Raw genomic sequence first — 14,657 nt, forward strand, 5'->3', positions numbered from 1 at the left:
GGAGAATGAAGATGGGAATGGATATGAGAGAATGAAGATGAGAATTGTGTTGTTTGGTGTGAATTTTTGGGTGTGAAAGTGGGGGTATTTATAGATGAAAATGTGTATTTTTTGGGGAAAAAATAAAAAAAAATTAAAAAAGTGGAAAAAACGGTAATAAACAGATATATTTTTTTTGGAAGTGAAATTTTTTTATCGGTTTTTTTTAATTAAAAACCGATTTTTAATAAAAAAATTTCAAAGGCAACGGCTATGCCGTTGCCCAATCGCGTGCCGCCACGTCGTCTGCTCGCTGGCACGGACGTGCTCTTCGCAACGAGCAGCGCCGTGCCAGCGGCGCGAGCGCAGCGGCGGTGGAGCTTGTCCGTGCCAGCGGCACGGACGAACGCCGTCCGTCCACCGCCGTGCATGCTCTTAGACATGAATTGTATATGTAGTTGACATGGATTGTACACGTAGTTGACATTATATATGTGTAGTTGACATGAATTGTATATGTAGATGACAAAAAAAATTAATTTTTTTAATAAAATTAAAATAATTTAAAAAATAAAATTAAAAATAAAAGTATTTATTGAATAAAATGTACCAGGAAATTACCATTCCGATCTTTCATAATTAATTAATCTAACAATATTTTCCATATGACAAATACTGGACCACTCATTTAATAAAATTGAGTGGCTAATAATTCATCTTAATTAGGCTAACAAACTCAATTGATCACAGACTCATAAATATATATACTTTATAAATACTAGTACTACGTATATGTTTGAGTTTAATATTGATTTATTCCAGAGTTTTTGTGTTCTTCAGTTTTTTATTTTGTATAATTATCTTGTTAACTCCCCCATTCAATGATCATAATTCATTCAGTATTAAATGTAAACATTAAAAATGTGGAAGCCTTTACATTAGAAATTTAGACGAGCATAGAAAATCTGGAAGCCATTGTATATTTCTGATATTATATACTACTATTTAGAAGAATACGTAAGCAACAAATCAGTGTGGCGCAGCGGAACTGCGGAAGTGTGGTGGGCCCATAAAGCTTCCAAATCTGATTTTCTTTTATATTTTTCGCCCTACATTTTCTCATTATACTATTAGTAATATATAGTATTTTGCATTCATTTTATTGTTTAATCCCATCAAAATGGAGTACTAGTGAAGAGCAAACTGTTTGTGATCAGAAACTTATGGCGAAAAACAAGCCTTCATTCACCTAAAACATCGATCGACATACAATGCAATCCTAAACAAGAGAGGAACAAACATCACAACATCGATCGACACACATTACGTACTACCCTAATAACAAAGCAACATTCATCACACACAGTCACATGACATGTTATTTTTCAACCAAACAGAAAAAGAAAACAAACTCAACATCCTTCAGTCCTCTCAGGAAACACACACACAGCTGCCAAATTTCACACATAGATAATCTTGACTCCACCAATGGTGATATCCTCCCCTCCATCTCTGGGCACCAGCGACACCAAAATCTTGTCATCATCCTCCACATCCAAATCCTCCAGCAGCTCCGTCAACCCCAGCCTTATCTTGCTCTTCACATTCGCAGCATTCTTGTGCGGCACCTGCGAGTACCCTCCCGCATACTCCGCCAGATCAATCACATCGCTCGGATCATCGTCCTCGTCGTTCACAAACACCTCAAACCTCACAAACTCCGACGTATCCACCTCAATCCCTTCAATCACCAGCAGCTCCTCCTCCTTCTCCTTCTCACCCTTGCTCCTCTTCCTCTTCGGCCTGTCCACCAAAACCCTCACCACCTTGTCCAGCTTCACCGGGAACACGCTCGTGTCCGTCGCCTTGGGCGCCGACGACGTGCTCGCCACCTTCGCCTTCCTCACCTTCGCCTTCGGCCTCTTGTTCAGCCACGGAATCTCCACCTTCTGAAAAGTGTAACCCATCTTCAGATTCTCCACCGTATCCCTCACCTTGACCCGGACCAGCTGCGCGTTCTCGTCGTAAAACAAGAAGCTCGTGTCGAGCCAGTCCGGGTCAGAGAACTCCTTCGGCTTCGAGCCGCGGAGATCACGCCACACGGACCACATACGATCCACGTTGGCGTGGTGGCAGAAGAAGAGTGGGTCCCTTCCGGTAGAGTAGAAGTTACCCATGTCCTCTCCTGCCGGGGAGTTGGGGTCCCCGACCCAGGCATGTATCGCGGTGTGGGACCCCCGCTCTACGGTGCCAGCACCGGGGTCAGGTTTGGCCCCGAGGTTGTACTTGGCACCGTAGAAATCCTCCAAATTGACCGCGCTGCGAACCATTTCCGAGTACATTTCTGTGAGGTTGCTCTGGACTACCTTGTCTTGTGGAGTACTCGATTTTTTGGAGTATCGGAGATCGGCGTAGGGAGGTGGGTCGATTAGAGGAAGGTGGGCTTGGTTGCGCCTCGGATTGAAGAGGGGAGAGTTTTCTTTGACGAACATGGAGGGCATGGCCATGCCCTTAGGGTTATCCCAGTTCCAGTAGGGGAGGGCGAAGGTGGGATCATCGATCAATTTGGCTAAGATTCTCTCGTAGAAGTATAAATACCAGCGGTGCCAGGGGAAGAAGAGCCAGGAGAAGTGAATCTGGAGCTTGTTGGAAGGGTCGGCGGCGCCCTGGTCGTAGGTGAGGTTGCAGTAAGCGCAGTGGACGTTGGCTTGCTGCATGAAGTTGCGGGGGTCGTCGGCGGGGAGGGCCTTCATGAGCTCGGTGGCCTTCTCGTACTTGGCGATGAAGTCGTTGTCGGCGAGGTGGGCGGCGGGGCGGACGCGGATGTCCGTGGCGGAGGGGAGCTTGTAGTCGAGGGCGTTCTCGGAGAAGGGGGGGCAGCAGTCGACGTCGAGGGGCTGGCGGAGGTTGAGGTTGGTGCCGCGGGTGCATTTGGCGAGGTCGGGGGGGGGGGGGGGGGAGGCGGGGGCGTCGCCGGGGAGGATGAGGTTGCTGGCGCCGTAGAGGCCGCCCATGCCGAGGAGGAGGTTTCGGCGGTCGACTTGGCTGGGGTGGGATTCGGAGGCGTTGCAGGAGATGGTGAGGCGGTGGGGTGGTGGGGGGAGACGCGGCGGGTGGGGGCGGTGGAGGGAGGAGATATTTGTGATGGCGACGGTGGAGAGAGGGAGAGATGCCATGGTGGTTTTTTTAAAGTTTATTGTGGGGTGGGTTTGAATAGTGAAGAGTGGGATGAGTTATATAGAGAGAGGGATTATTGCATGTGTAAAAAAGCTGCAACGTTTTTCACAAGTTGATAGTGCGGATAAGAGCATCCACGATAGGAAAAAGGACTTCCCCACGGACTAGCACTAGAACTTCCCAAAAATACCTTTTTGTCACGTCACTAAAACTTCTCATCCCACTGCCACATCACTAGGGCATCCCACTGCACAATAGGGAACAAGCACTAGGACTAGCCGATGTCCTAGCCAATAAAATAAATTGAAAAATAAGATTAATTCATTTTAATTATTGGTGTTTATCAAATATGAAAAAAATGAAGTGCAATGAGTTGTAAATATTGAGAATAAATAAAAAAAAGTAATAAAAAATTAAAAAAATAAGACGTCCTTCCTCTTGTCCGTTGCCTGCCCACAATAGCGGACGAGCGCACGGACTAGGAGGTGGACGTCCGCCTTATCCAACGGACGACCTCTCGTCCGTCACCCGCTCGCCGCCCGCAATAGTAGACTAGCACACGGACTAGCGGCTAGTCCGCGCTCTATTCCTATTGTGGATGCTCTAAGTTATGGCATGGACTAATTTTGGCACGTTTTGGTCTTTTGTCGTTTTGCTACTTTTTAATAATGACAATACATCAAAACATGGTTAGGTTAATCACGGTTCGGATCATGTGTTTTATAGTTTCATGTGTCTGTGTTTGTCGATTTTTTGTGGCTACTTCTCTCCGTGTCCTCGTATATTCGCTGTTCAATTGGCTTTTTCTCGAAAGCTTGATCTATGACAAATTACTCTTGATCTATCTCCACATTAGTAGTATTATATTCACCTTAATGTCATACTATATCTGTTCTATTTGCCTTATCACTCTCCGCTCCTCCGCAACCGATTTTCGGTTTCTTGATTTTGGTGGTGGGGATGGGTTGCTGTCTCCGGCCGATTTGTATTTTTGGCTATTTTTACTAGTTTCGTCTAATTTTGGATGGTAGGAATACTATTCACTATTTAGTATAGGTGAGAAAGGTCGCCTGTATTTGGAGAGGTCATTCAGATGGCATGGTCAAATCATGCAATTTGTGTTTTTGCAGTCATGATATTATTGGACTGGAACCCCCTTTGTCTATTTGTAATACCATAGCAGTGCATTTGATAATTAGTTATTCAAAGATAAATTAATCAAATGTAGTACTAAATTGGATTAACGACTTATTAAATTAAACAAGCTTAAATTATGATTAATCGCGCGTTATAATTATTTTTAACTGTAAAAATGAGATAAATATAATAATTTTATCCACCAAACATATTACTAACATTATCTAAGATGTAATATAGTTTATCTAACAATATCAAATTTAATAGTAAAAGTTTTATTCTAGACAAAACTCGTTCGTACAAATTTCATATTGCAATTCACTATTATTTCATCAAACAAATTCCCTAAAAACATACTATAAGCAGTTACAAATTTTGAACAGGTTGGATCGCATGCAATATCTTAATAATACGAAGTGGGCTCCATAGGAAATTATTATTGTAGTACAACCTACCCATTTTTAGTACTCAATGTTGTTTTTGCTTTTCCTTTTGGAAAGTATTTATACGTTTCACTCAAAATATATAACTCCTGCTATAAACTATTCTTGCATTTTACACTTTCAAAGAAATACAATCACTAACTCTTTAAAGATCTTTTATTAGTAATAATGATAAAACACAGCTCAGTCAATAAGGTTGCTCTCTTACCATTAATAAAATGCTTCTTCTCAAATTAATACTCCATGGTAATTAAGTTAAAGATTTAGATTGCCACATTCAAAACAATGAATAAAGATCGCGTATTATTCATTTTTTAAAGGGAAAAATTGCCGCTTGTGAATAAAAGTTATCCTCAGAGATCACAGGTGTAGAACAAAATTCACTAGGGGTGTCGAAACGAGTAGTGTGTATTGGGAAACCCTCAACCCGGCCCGCTACTCGTCGGATATCGGGTACCCGCTACCCGACGACAAAGGGAAACGGGGCGGGATCAGGTAGTTTGTTTTAAATTTTTGCGGGTATACCCGTTAAACCCGATAATACCTGTTATTTTTAAGGGTATTTTAAAATATTTTATTTTAGTTAATTTGTTTCAAGTTTATATATAATCAATTTATATTAAACTTTTGAATGGTGATTTAATTTTAGACATGGTTAATGTTTCTATCATATTTGCTTGTTTGAAATTTGGATTTGCATTATATTTCATACGTAGTCATATTATATTTAAGAGATGAGAAATCACCATATTTGTGCATAGTTAATAGTTGGAAATTATGCAAATACAACAAAGTAAAAAAATACAAATCTAAAATCATAGTGTAGCAACTAGCAACAATCCCAAAATCCATTCTAGAATTACAAACATGTACATAAAATTATTTTATTAGATGACTAACATTAATGATAAGCGAAAACTAAAAGCATAATACCATTGAATAATATAATACACAATTCAAAATATGCCTGCGGGTATCAGGTTACCCGTATAACTATACGGGTCGAGATTGCGTAGTATAATATTGAAGTTTTCGTACGGGTACCCGCAAAATTAGGTTTGGGTATCCGCAGGTACCCGTTTCGACACCCCTAAAATTCACAATATAACTTTTCAAAATAGAAATAATCTTGTTTTTCTTGTGTGACTGGAAACAAGGTACACTCACCCACTGCAATAGCCAATAGGTAAAGCCGAAAAGGGTAAAAGGATAGTGGAGTAGTATCTATTTTCAGTTCCATTGTCTACATCATTTACTCATTTCGTACAAATATAATTGACGTAAAATTAGCAATTTGAATAGAAAACAGAGTATTTAAAATTTTGAATATAGAGCCACATTATTTACCACCTACCAGTCAAGGAAGAGAAGTCACATGTTGTGGTAGGTAGTCTAATAATAAGAGGCCACGTCCTAAATGAAATACTACCATCCTTTTATGAAGTGGAAAAAAATTAAACTTTCATCACCAATATAATTTTGACAAATTAATTTAAGTTTAAAATTTATTTTATAATATTTTTTACAGCTGTAGCTTATAATTAACTTTTAGATATTTTTTCTTTAATTGATTTAATTTGACAAAATTTAATTCTTTGTGAAATTTAAATCATCTCCCATTTACAAAAAAGTAGTCTGGTTTCATTACTCCCATCATTTAGTCAATTCATCAAAAGTGGGGTATTTGAGTATTTCCATTTTATATTTGAATTTACACGTACTCACAATTTACAAAAAAATACCTCAATGTACTAGAACTAGTAGTATTTACTCTATGTGCATGCATGTTGAGAATCATTTCATTGGAAGCTTTGAAAGACCAGATGATGCCACAATTTCTAGACGAATGGTGCTAATTATAATTTAAGATGTGGAATGTGTAAATATGTAAGGAGTAGATATTTTAAATAGAAAAATACAATCGTTGGAGATATGTGCACTTTTAAACCAGACGAATGTAATAACCTTAGGCCAGTGTACATAATCTTGATAAAATATGATAAAAAAGACTATACTACATTTCTAGACGTACTTATTCAGGACATCCGCCACCCGACTTGTATTTTTGTAATTTTTGGATATGTCATCATCATGTTAGTTCAAATTATAAATTACCATGGGCATTGAAATTATTATGGATTATATTGTAAAAGCATGCTTTAGTGGTACTTCTGTACTTGTTTTGTAAAAGAACCTTATATTCTTTAATGCTATGAGAATGAAGTTAATTTCGTCAATGGCGTCTCACAAAATTTGTCACATTTCACTTTTTACCATTTTTGGTAATGAACCTCATATTCCACTAACGCATTCTCATTCACATATTTTTATAAAACTAATATCTAAAAATAGGACACACATCCCACTAACTTTTTCAACTCATTTTCCACTACATTTCTTAGAATCCGTGTCTGATCAAAGTTTGACAAAATTTATGGGACTAAGAGAGTATTTAAGATCATTGTAGAATAAGTTTAATTAGTTCAAAGTCCAAATAGATGGTGATGATTTATGTTGAATGCAGTAGTTAAACCGGTCTGACCGATTGAACCATGAACCAATAACTTTACTGATTCACTCATCGGTCTGGTTTTTAAAAGATTTGGTTGAATCATTAAATGTCTATATTGCAAGTTAAGATGTCAGTTAGTATGATTTTCGAATGACAGTTGTTCGGTTTGATTGTCAGATGTAACTTGCGGAAGACACATGTGAGATGTAGTTTAATTTGCGAGGAGTATGCAACATTATGATCAGTAATCACGTCACATACACAAACCAAAATACTAGTAGAAGAAATTCCCACATACACAACTTAGTACCAGGTATTACAAAGGTCTCCCACCTTATTTTCTTACACACCAACCAAATACGAAAACAAAAAGAAAACCATCACTAATATATATACTTGGTGGGAAAAACTGCAGCTGCCCATGCATACAGTCAAACAGCCAAACAAGAAGAAAAGCTAAACATAGATGATCTTGACTCCACCAATGGTAATATCTTCTCCCCCAGCTCTATGCACCAACGTCACCAAGATCTTGTCATCATCTTCCACATCCAAATCCTCAAGCAGCTCCCCTCAGCCCCAGCCACCAGCCTGATTTTGCTCTTCACCTTCGTTGAATTCTTCTGCGGCACCTGCGAGTACCCTCCCGCATACTCCGCCCGCTCCTTCATCCCCTCCCCCCGGCTCGTCGTCCTCGTCGTTCACAAACACCTCAAACCTCACGAACTTCGCCGTATCCACCTCGATCCCCTCGATCACCAGCAGCTCCTCCTCCTCCTTCCTCTTCCTCTTCGGCCTCTCCACCAAAACCCTCACCACCTTATCCAGCTTCACCGGGAACACATTACTCACGCCAACCGCCTTAGACGCGATCTTTGACCTCCTCACGAGCGCCTTCGGCCTCTTGTCGAGCCACGGCAGCTCCACCTTCTGGTAAGAGAACCTCATTTTCACATCCTCCAGAGTGTCCTTCACCCTCACGCGCACCAGCTGCGCGTTCTCGTCGTAGGAGACGAAGCTGGCCTCCAGCCAGTCTTTGTCCCCGAAATCCTTCGGCTTGTGGCCTCGGAGCCCACGCCACACGGACCAGAGCCGGTCCACGTTGGCGTGGAGGGAGTAGAATATGGGGTCTCGAGCAGTCGAGTAAAAGTTCCCCATATCCTCCCCAGCAGGCGAGCGAGGGTCCCCCACCCAGGCGTGCAGCGCAGTGTGGGACCCCCGCTAGACAGTGCCAGGGCCGGGATCCGGAGCGGTCCCAATCACGTATTTAGCACCGTAGAAATTCTCTACGTTTGAAACATTCCGCACCATCTCACCGTACATTTCGGCGAGGTTGGTCAGGATTATGATATTCGGGTCGGTTTTCGACGTCGAGGAGTAGAGGAGGTCGGCCGGAGTAGGCGGGAGGTGGGTCTGGTTGCGGCGTTCGTCGTTGAGAGTGGAGTTTTCCCTCACGAGCATGGCCGGAATGGCCATGCCGTCAGGGTTGTCCCAGTTCCAAAACGGAAGGGCGAAGGTGGGATCATCGATTAATTTCCCCAAAATTCTCTCGTAGAAATAGAGATACCATCGATGCCAAGGGAAGAAATGCAAGAAGTTGTGGATTTGGAGCTTTTCGGATTCATCTCCGGTTCGATCGTAGGTGAGATTACAGTAAGCGCAGTGGACGTTCGCTTGCTGCATGAAGCTGCGGGGATCATCGTAGGGGAGGGCCTTCATGAGCGCGGTGGCCTTCTCGTATTTGGCGATGTATTCCTTGTGACGAGATGGGCAGCGGGGCGGAGGCGGCGGTGGTGGTGGGAGGTGTGGGGGAGTTTGTAGTTGTTGGAGAATGGGGGGCAGCAGTTGACGTCGAGTGGCTGTTGGGTGTTGAGGTTTGTTCCTTGGGAGCATGTGGAGAGGTCGGGGGAGGAGATGGGGGTGGCGGAGGCGGGCGGCGCGTGAGGTGGGGGTATGAGATTGGTGGCGCCGTAGAGGCCGCCGATGTTGAGGAGGAGGTTTCTTCTGTCGAGTTTGGGTTGTTGGGGAGTTTTTTCGACGTTTTAGGCGTTGCATGAGACTCTTGAGGGGATGTGGGGTGGCTTTCCGGTCAGTTTCCGGCGTAGGGAGAGGTGGGAAGGGGAAGAGGAAGGGACGCCATGTTGGTTTGTGGGTGGAATAGGTTATGGTTAAGAAGATGTTATATAGAACATGTGGTATGTAATTATTTCAATTTGCGAATGATTATGTTGTCTTATTGTATGGAGTATATAACAAAGTAGGATACAAAATAAAATAAGTATACTCCAAGAGATTAAAATGATTAAATTTTTATCACTTACTTTCGGACTAAATAAAAATATTAATAATATTTTATAAAATAAAAATATTAATAACATTTTTTATTGTGTTATAATCAAACTAAATACATAAAATAAAATAAACACCTGTAAATATGGAGTATCAAACAAGGATGATGCTCATATAAGATGCTTACACAAGACATGTAGCATATCATTTCTCATGGTGTAAAATGATATGCTACATAATTTATGTGAGCATCGCTCCCTTCAACGCAAATTTAATATTATTTGTTTAGTTTTATATTTGGCTTTATTCTAATACATTAAAAGATGTAACTGAAATTTTAAATTTTGTAAAATTCATAAAAATTAAAGCTCAATTAGTTCATTTTCTTAGTAACTTCAAATAAATCAATAAAATAAATTTTTATAAATTTATGAAATTAAATTTTTTTAATAACATTTTCTAATATACTCCTATTATAATAAACTAGATACATAAAACAAACAACATTAAATATGCGTTAAGCAATACTCACATAAAATAAGTCTATAACATTTCCCACTATCATAGTAAATACTAGTATATGTATTAGTATTAAACTAGTCATAGAATAATAAAATAATTCAGTTCTAATTTGGAAATCGAAATCAAGATCTATGTGTATAATAATAATCATTCAATAAAAAGTCAGCCACTAACTAGTCTCATGATTTAACTAGTCAGCCACTAACTAGTATTAATTTAAATTGATTATTGCTTTATTTGGATCATTTCAATTAATTGCCGATTTAATTTGTCCCAATGATCTTCAATTCCAATGATCTTTGACTGAATTGATTTTAACTTCAACCTGTCACTTAGACATATCAATTGATATTATATATAGTTGAGAAGTAAATTGCTTTTCAATTGATTTGAACAATTGAGAATTCCTACTAATTTTAGATTCATTTGATTGCATTTAAGATTTCAATTAATCATTGAGTCGACTAAATAATTGGAAATTTCAATTGAACAATTAAATAATGAGTATTAAATTGAATTGTAAGTATAAAAAAACATATTACTATTAAATTGAATTGTAACACTATTCAGGAAAGCAAAATGCAATATTCCCGTCATTAATAATAAACATTTTCAGCAAATTTGGTTGGATATATATGATCAGTTGCATTAATTGACGTAATAATACCACTCATTAATATTTGTCGCTATCATATTAACAATTCTTCATTTCATAGAAATAATAACAACTTACTGTTTTTTATTTGTAGTGATTCGTCATTTAGCAATCCAATAAACTTTCTCACCAATTCACATTAATACTATAAATGTTATTAAAGAAAAAAAATGTTTCTAACAATGTATATGTGCAATTTAATTCAACATTTTTATATGCGTAGCATGTTCACTATAATTTTCAATGTGCACTAGCTTTATAGCTAACCACACACATATATATAGGAGTAATAAACAACACAGATTTGAAAAAAAATCAGATGGGACAAACTTAAACTTTGGTATTCTGACTTATAAGTCAACTGTATATCCCTATTACAAGTGAAATTACAAAATATAAATTCCATTTTCAATGAATATTTATTGTTTTTAGAATATAATTTTCCCACTCTTGGCGTGTTCTTAATTATGTCTTCAAGATTAAGGTTTATTTCGTTCATCAAATTACAAAATTTTAAAAAGTGGATTAGTGTATGTTACAAGATGCGCGGACCCAAGTTTTTGCCTATATAAATGTTGAAAATAAGTGTATAAAGTATCATGTTATATAAAATTGTTTAAAATAAGTAGTATATTGAAAAGAACGGTGCATGCACAATTTAATTCACTTAGAAGTTGTTCGATTGGCAAGATTATATCTTGCGAATATATTGTATTTGGTTCATGAGATTGAATCTCACAACTTAATCATACATGGATAATCATGTGATAATTAGTCATAGTCATTTCCCTTCCATTAAATAATTTCACAATTTAATCCTAAATAAATAATCATTTGGTAATTAGTTATCTCAACCAAACAATCAATTTAACATAACATTAGTAGCATTTATAATGGTTTTGTACTACCATAGTTTGTTGGTCCATGTAATTCCAATAATTTTGTAGGATTATTGATGCGGCTGCATGATTAAAATAAAAAATTTATTATTGTGAGAACATTAATATTTGCATTGAAAGTTTAAAATAACTCTATTTGCACTAAAAAATAGTAATTGCGTGAAAAAATAAAATTTTAACTCTCTTGGACTCAAATCCTAATCGACATTCATCTAACAAAGAGAAATGCATTCATAGTAAATTTTCAGAATTTAAAGACTCAAAATAGTTCTTATTGGTTATAATGACAAATATTTTTATCTTAATTCTCTCTATCCAATACTCCTATTACATGAAGATTATCTATTTGCATAAAAATGGCACAAGATGCTAAGACTTGTCTTAAATTAGACGATGATTGAGACAAAATTGAAGTGACATTTCTCTTCAAATTGATTAATGCAAATGTGACTTCTCAGGTAGTTCTTCGGCTTTCAAGATCATCTTTTATTTTTCTAGATTTTACTCGCGCCTTTCTTTGTTGAAAAATGGCACAAGATGCTGTTATGGTAAATTTTTAAATTTAATTTTGTGCAATTAACATTTATGGAGAAATAAATTACAATTAAAATATTACTCTTTAAATAGATTCGGTTGGTATCACATTTGTCCGTTGGCGTCTCCTCCATCCAATGTTTTTGAAATTACTCTCTTGTCCTCACCTCTACGGTTTATCCAAAATTTTAACTCTTTATAATTCGAACTTTCAAACTTCCAACCTCTCTCTCTGCCTTTTTGTATCGTGTCCCAATGAGAGCTGTCATACATACACACAGGGAAGTGCACAATTGTCTTCATAAATGCCACAGCGGTTTCAAATTTAATGCTGCTTTGCTCTGCAAATAACCATTCAGTTTAACGTCTGCTCTTCAACTATGCGCTGCTGACCTTCTCAAGGTTTGATTTTCTTATAATATTATTGCCAATTTTCGATATTTGTTTGAATGTTTATTCCTAGTTATTGCCTGCTTTGAAACGCTAATACTGCAATTTTTGTTAATCGAGTATCTTTTTATGCGATTTTCTATTCGTATTGTATGTTTTTTCTCTTTATATTGATGGGTGATATTGAGCTTTTTCCTCTGTGAAATGATTACTCTGCTCTCTTTTTTGCTTGACCCCCCTTTTGGCTGCTTTCATTTTCAATTGACCCTCCATTTGTAGATCCAGCTGTTCAATTCATTCACACGACTGAATCCTTTTGATTTAATCTTAGTGAGTTTGTATTTTCCTGGAGAAATCATGCCTCTATCTGTGTTGCTGGATTCATTGCAAAATTTCGCAAGAAATTAGAGAGATTGGGAATTGTACAATGTGTTAGGTTAGATTTGTGGTCGAATTCTAAAAGAAACCTGCGATATTGTTGAGCTTGCTATCTCCAATTTCTGTGTTTTGCAGTTAATTTTCCAGAAAAATGTACAATTTTTAACTGAATTGTCTCATTCGATTAAGTAGATCAAATTTTAGAAGTTCATTTTGCTGTCGAAATCATTCACTTACCCTCAAAGAAGAGAGAAATGCGACGAACAAGGTATTTGCAGTCTAATGAATAGCCCTCTCCCTATTTAATTGTGTTTTATGATTTGGTTTTCATTTTGCTCTTGTTATGATCACAGTAGAGTAACAGAAGTAGCTCAATGGCAATCTCCTCGAGGGCCTCCTAACATGAGGACGTCCAGCGCTGATTCCGATCCAACACATGTTCGTCCCAGGACGGAGAGGAGCCCAAAAGTAGGCGATGGTCGGATACAGAGAGGCACCCAGTCTAACCCGTTGAATCAGAAGAAACTGGGAACTCGAATTGCAGATTTGGAATCTCAGCTTGGCCTTGCAGAGCAGGAGCTCAAGAGTCTCAAGGGCCAGATAGTCTCAACCGGGAGCGCTAAAAAGGTGCTGCAAGATCAACTTGAGAAGAAACCTAAGAAACCACAGAAGGCTCCAGAGTCATTGGAAATCGTAGAAAAGCACTCAACTCCAGCTGACGCGAGTAAACTGAGCAAGAAAGACAGCACTGCAGTTTATGAAGCATCAGACGAAATCCTGGACGAAACTGATGTTTTTGAAGTTCCTAATGAGAAGACAACTGTGGAGCCTAAGGCTGAACCAGAACTGCCAGCTGAAGATGATGAACTCAAACCTAAGACTGTTACATTGTCAGCTGAAACGCCTGCAACTGCTGAACCGGAGAATCCATTGGTTGATGAGTTGGCTGCAAAGAGTGAGGAGATAAACTTGCTGAAAGTCCGTTTGGATGAGAAGGAAAAAGAATTGGATGTTTTTCGTCAAGAAAATGAGAGCCTAAAGAGCCAGCTTGATGAGAAGTTGCTGAAGATATCATCAGCTCAATCTGAGGTTGATGGACTGAACCAAAAGTTGATTGTGGTTAGTGAAGAACTGGAGAAGAGTAAACATGGTGCTTCCCAGATGAATGAAAAGTTAGAAGCGACGGAAAAGGCAAAAGAGTTGCTAGAAAATGAGATGAAGATGCTTCGTGTACAAACTGAGCAATGGCGAAAAGCAGCAGATGCAGCAGCTTCTGTTCTGGCTGGGGGGATGGAGGTGAACGGCAGGAGGATATCGGAGAGATGTGGATCCATGGATAAAGTCTATGGCAACACGTTCGATCATGTTGGGGGGTACACGGGTTATGCAGGCTCACCTGGACTAATAGACGGTGGAGATGATGATTTCGGAAGTGAAAAGAGGAAAGGCATCAGAATGTTTGGAGACCTGTGGAAAAAGAAGAGTCAGAAGTAGATTTCGACAATGCCCTCTATTTTGATAAACTGTGTTTTCTTGAGGCTTATGAAAATGGTTTCTCACCATTTGTTATTTGTGTTGTTCTCTGTATCCTGAGCATTCTATCAATCACTGTCGTAGAAGTTTCTCACCATTAATTATAATAGATATGTACTTAATTATGATTATCATGGTCGCTATGGTATATGGTAGAACACTAAGCTCGACATATTTCATCAGATGCTCATCGATCACCCTCTGTAGCT

The 14,657-nt window shown here is 38.7% G+C and overlaps 2 protein-coding genes and 1 pseudogene across 3 annotated transcripts; 1 reads left to right on the plus strand and 2 right to left on the minus strand.

The window, feature by feature from the left end:
- Window positions 1-1,200: 1,200 nt before the first annotated feature.
- Window positions 1,201-3,195, minus strand: LOC121771254 (polyphenol oxidase I, chloroplastic-like). Its single transcript, XM_042168036.1, has one exon. The coding sequence runs from the start codon at window positions 3,153-3,155 to the stop codon at window positions 1,440-1,442; it is 1,716 nt and encodes a 571-aa protein (XP_042023970.1). The 5' UTR covers window positions 3,156-3,195; the 3' UTR covers window positions 1,201-1,439.
- A 4,311-nt stretch (window positions 3,196-7,506) lies between these two features.
- LOC121770922 lies at window positions 7,507-9,266 on the minus strand (annotated as a pseudogene).
- A 3,094-nt stretch (window positions 9,267-12,360) lies between these two features.
- Window positions 12,361-14,579, plus strand: LOC121772346 (interactor of constitutive active ROPs 1-like). 2 transcript variants are annotated; one of them, XM_042169409.1, is made up of 3 exons: window positions 12,361-12,549; window positions 13,108-13,183; window positions 13,272-14,579. In XM_042169409.1, exons 2-3 carry the CDS (start codon window positions 13,170-13,172, stop codon window positions 14,407-14,409), a joined length of 1,152 nt encoding a protein of 383 aa, XP_042025343.1. In that variant the 5' UTR covers window positions 12,361-12,549; window positions 13,108-13,169; the 3' UTR covers window positions 14,410-14,579. The 2 variants fall into 2 exon arrangements, with proteins under 2 accessions (XP_042025343.1, XP_042025342.1); XM_042169408.1 differs by having other exon boundaries at window positions 12,362-12,549; window positions 13,269-14,579.
- The last annotated feature ends 78 nt before the right edge of the window (window positions 14,580-14,657 follow it).

Source organism: Salvia splendens, chromosome 16 (assembly GCF_004379255.2).
Source record: "Salvia splendens isolate huo1 chromosome 16, SspV2, whole genome shotgun sequence".
Classification (NCBI taxonomy): Eukaryota; Viridiplantae; Streptophyta; class Magnoliopsida; order Lamiales; family Lamiaceae; genus Salvia; species Salvia splendens.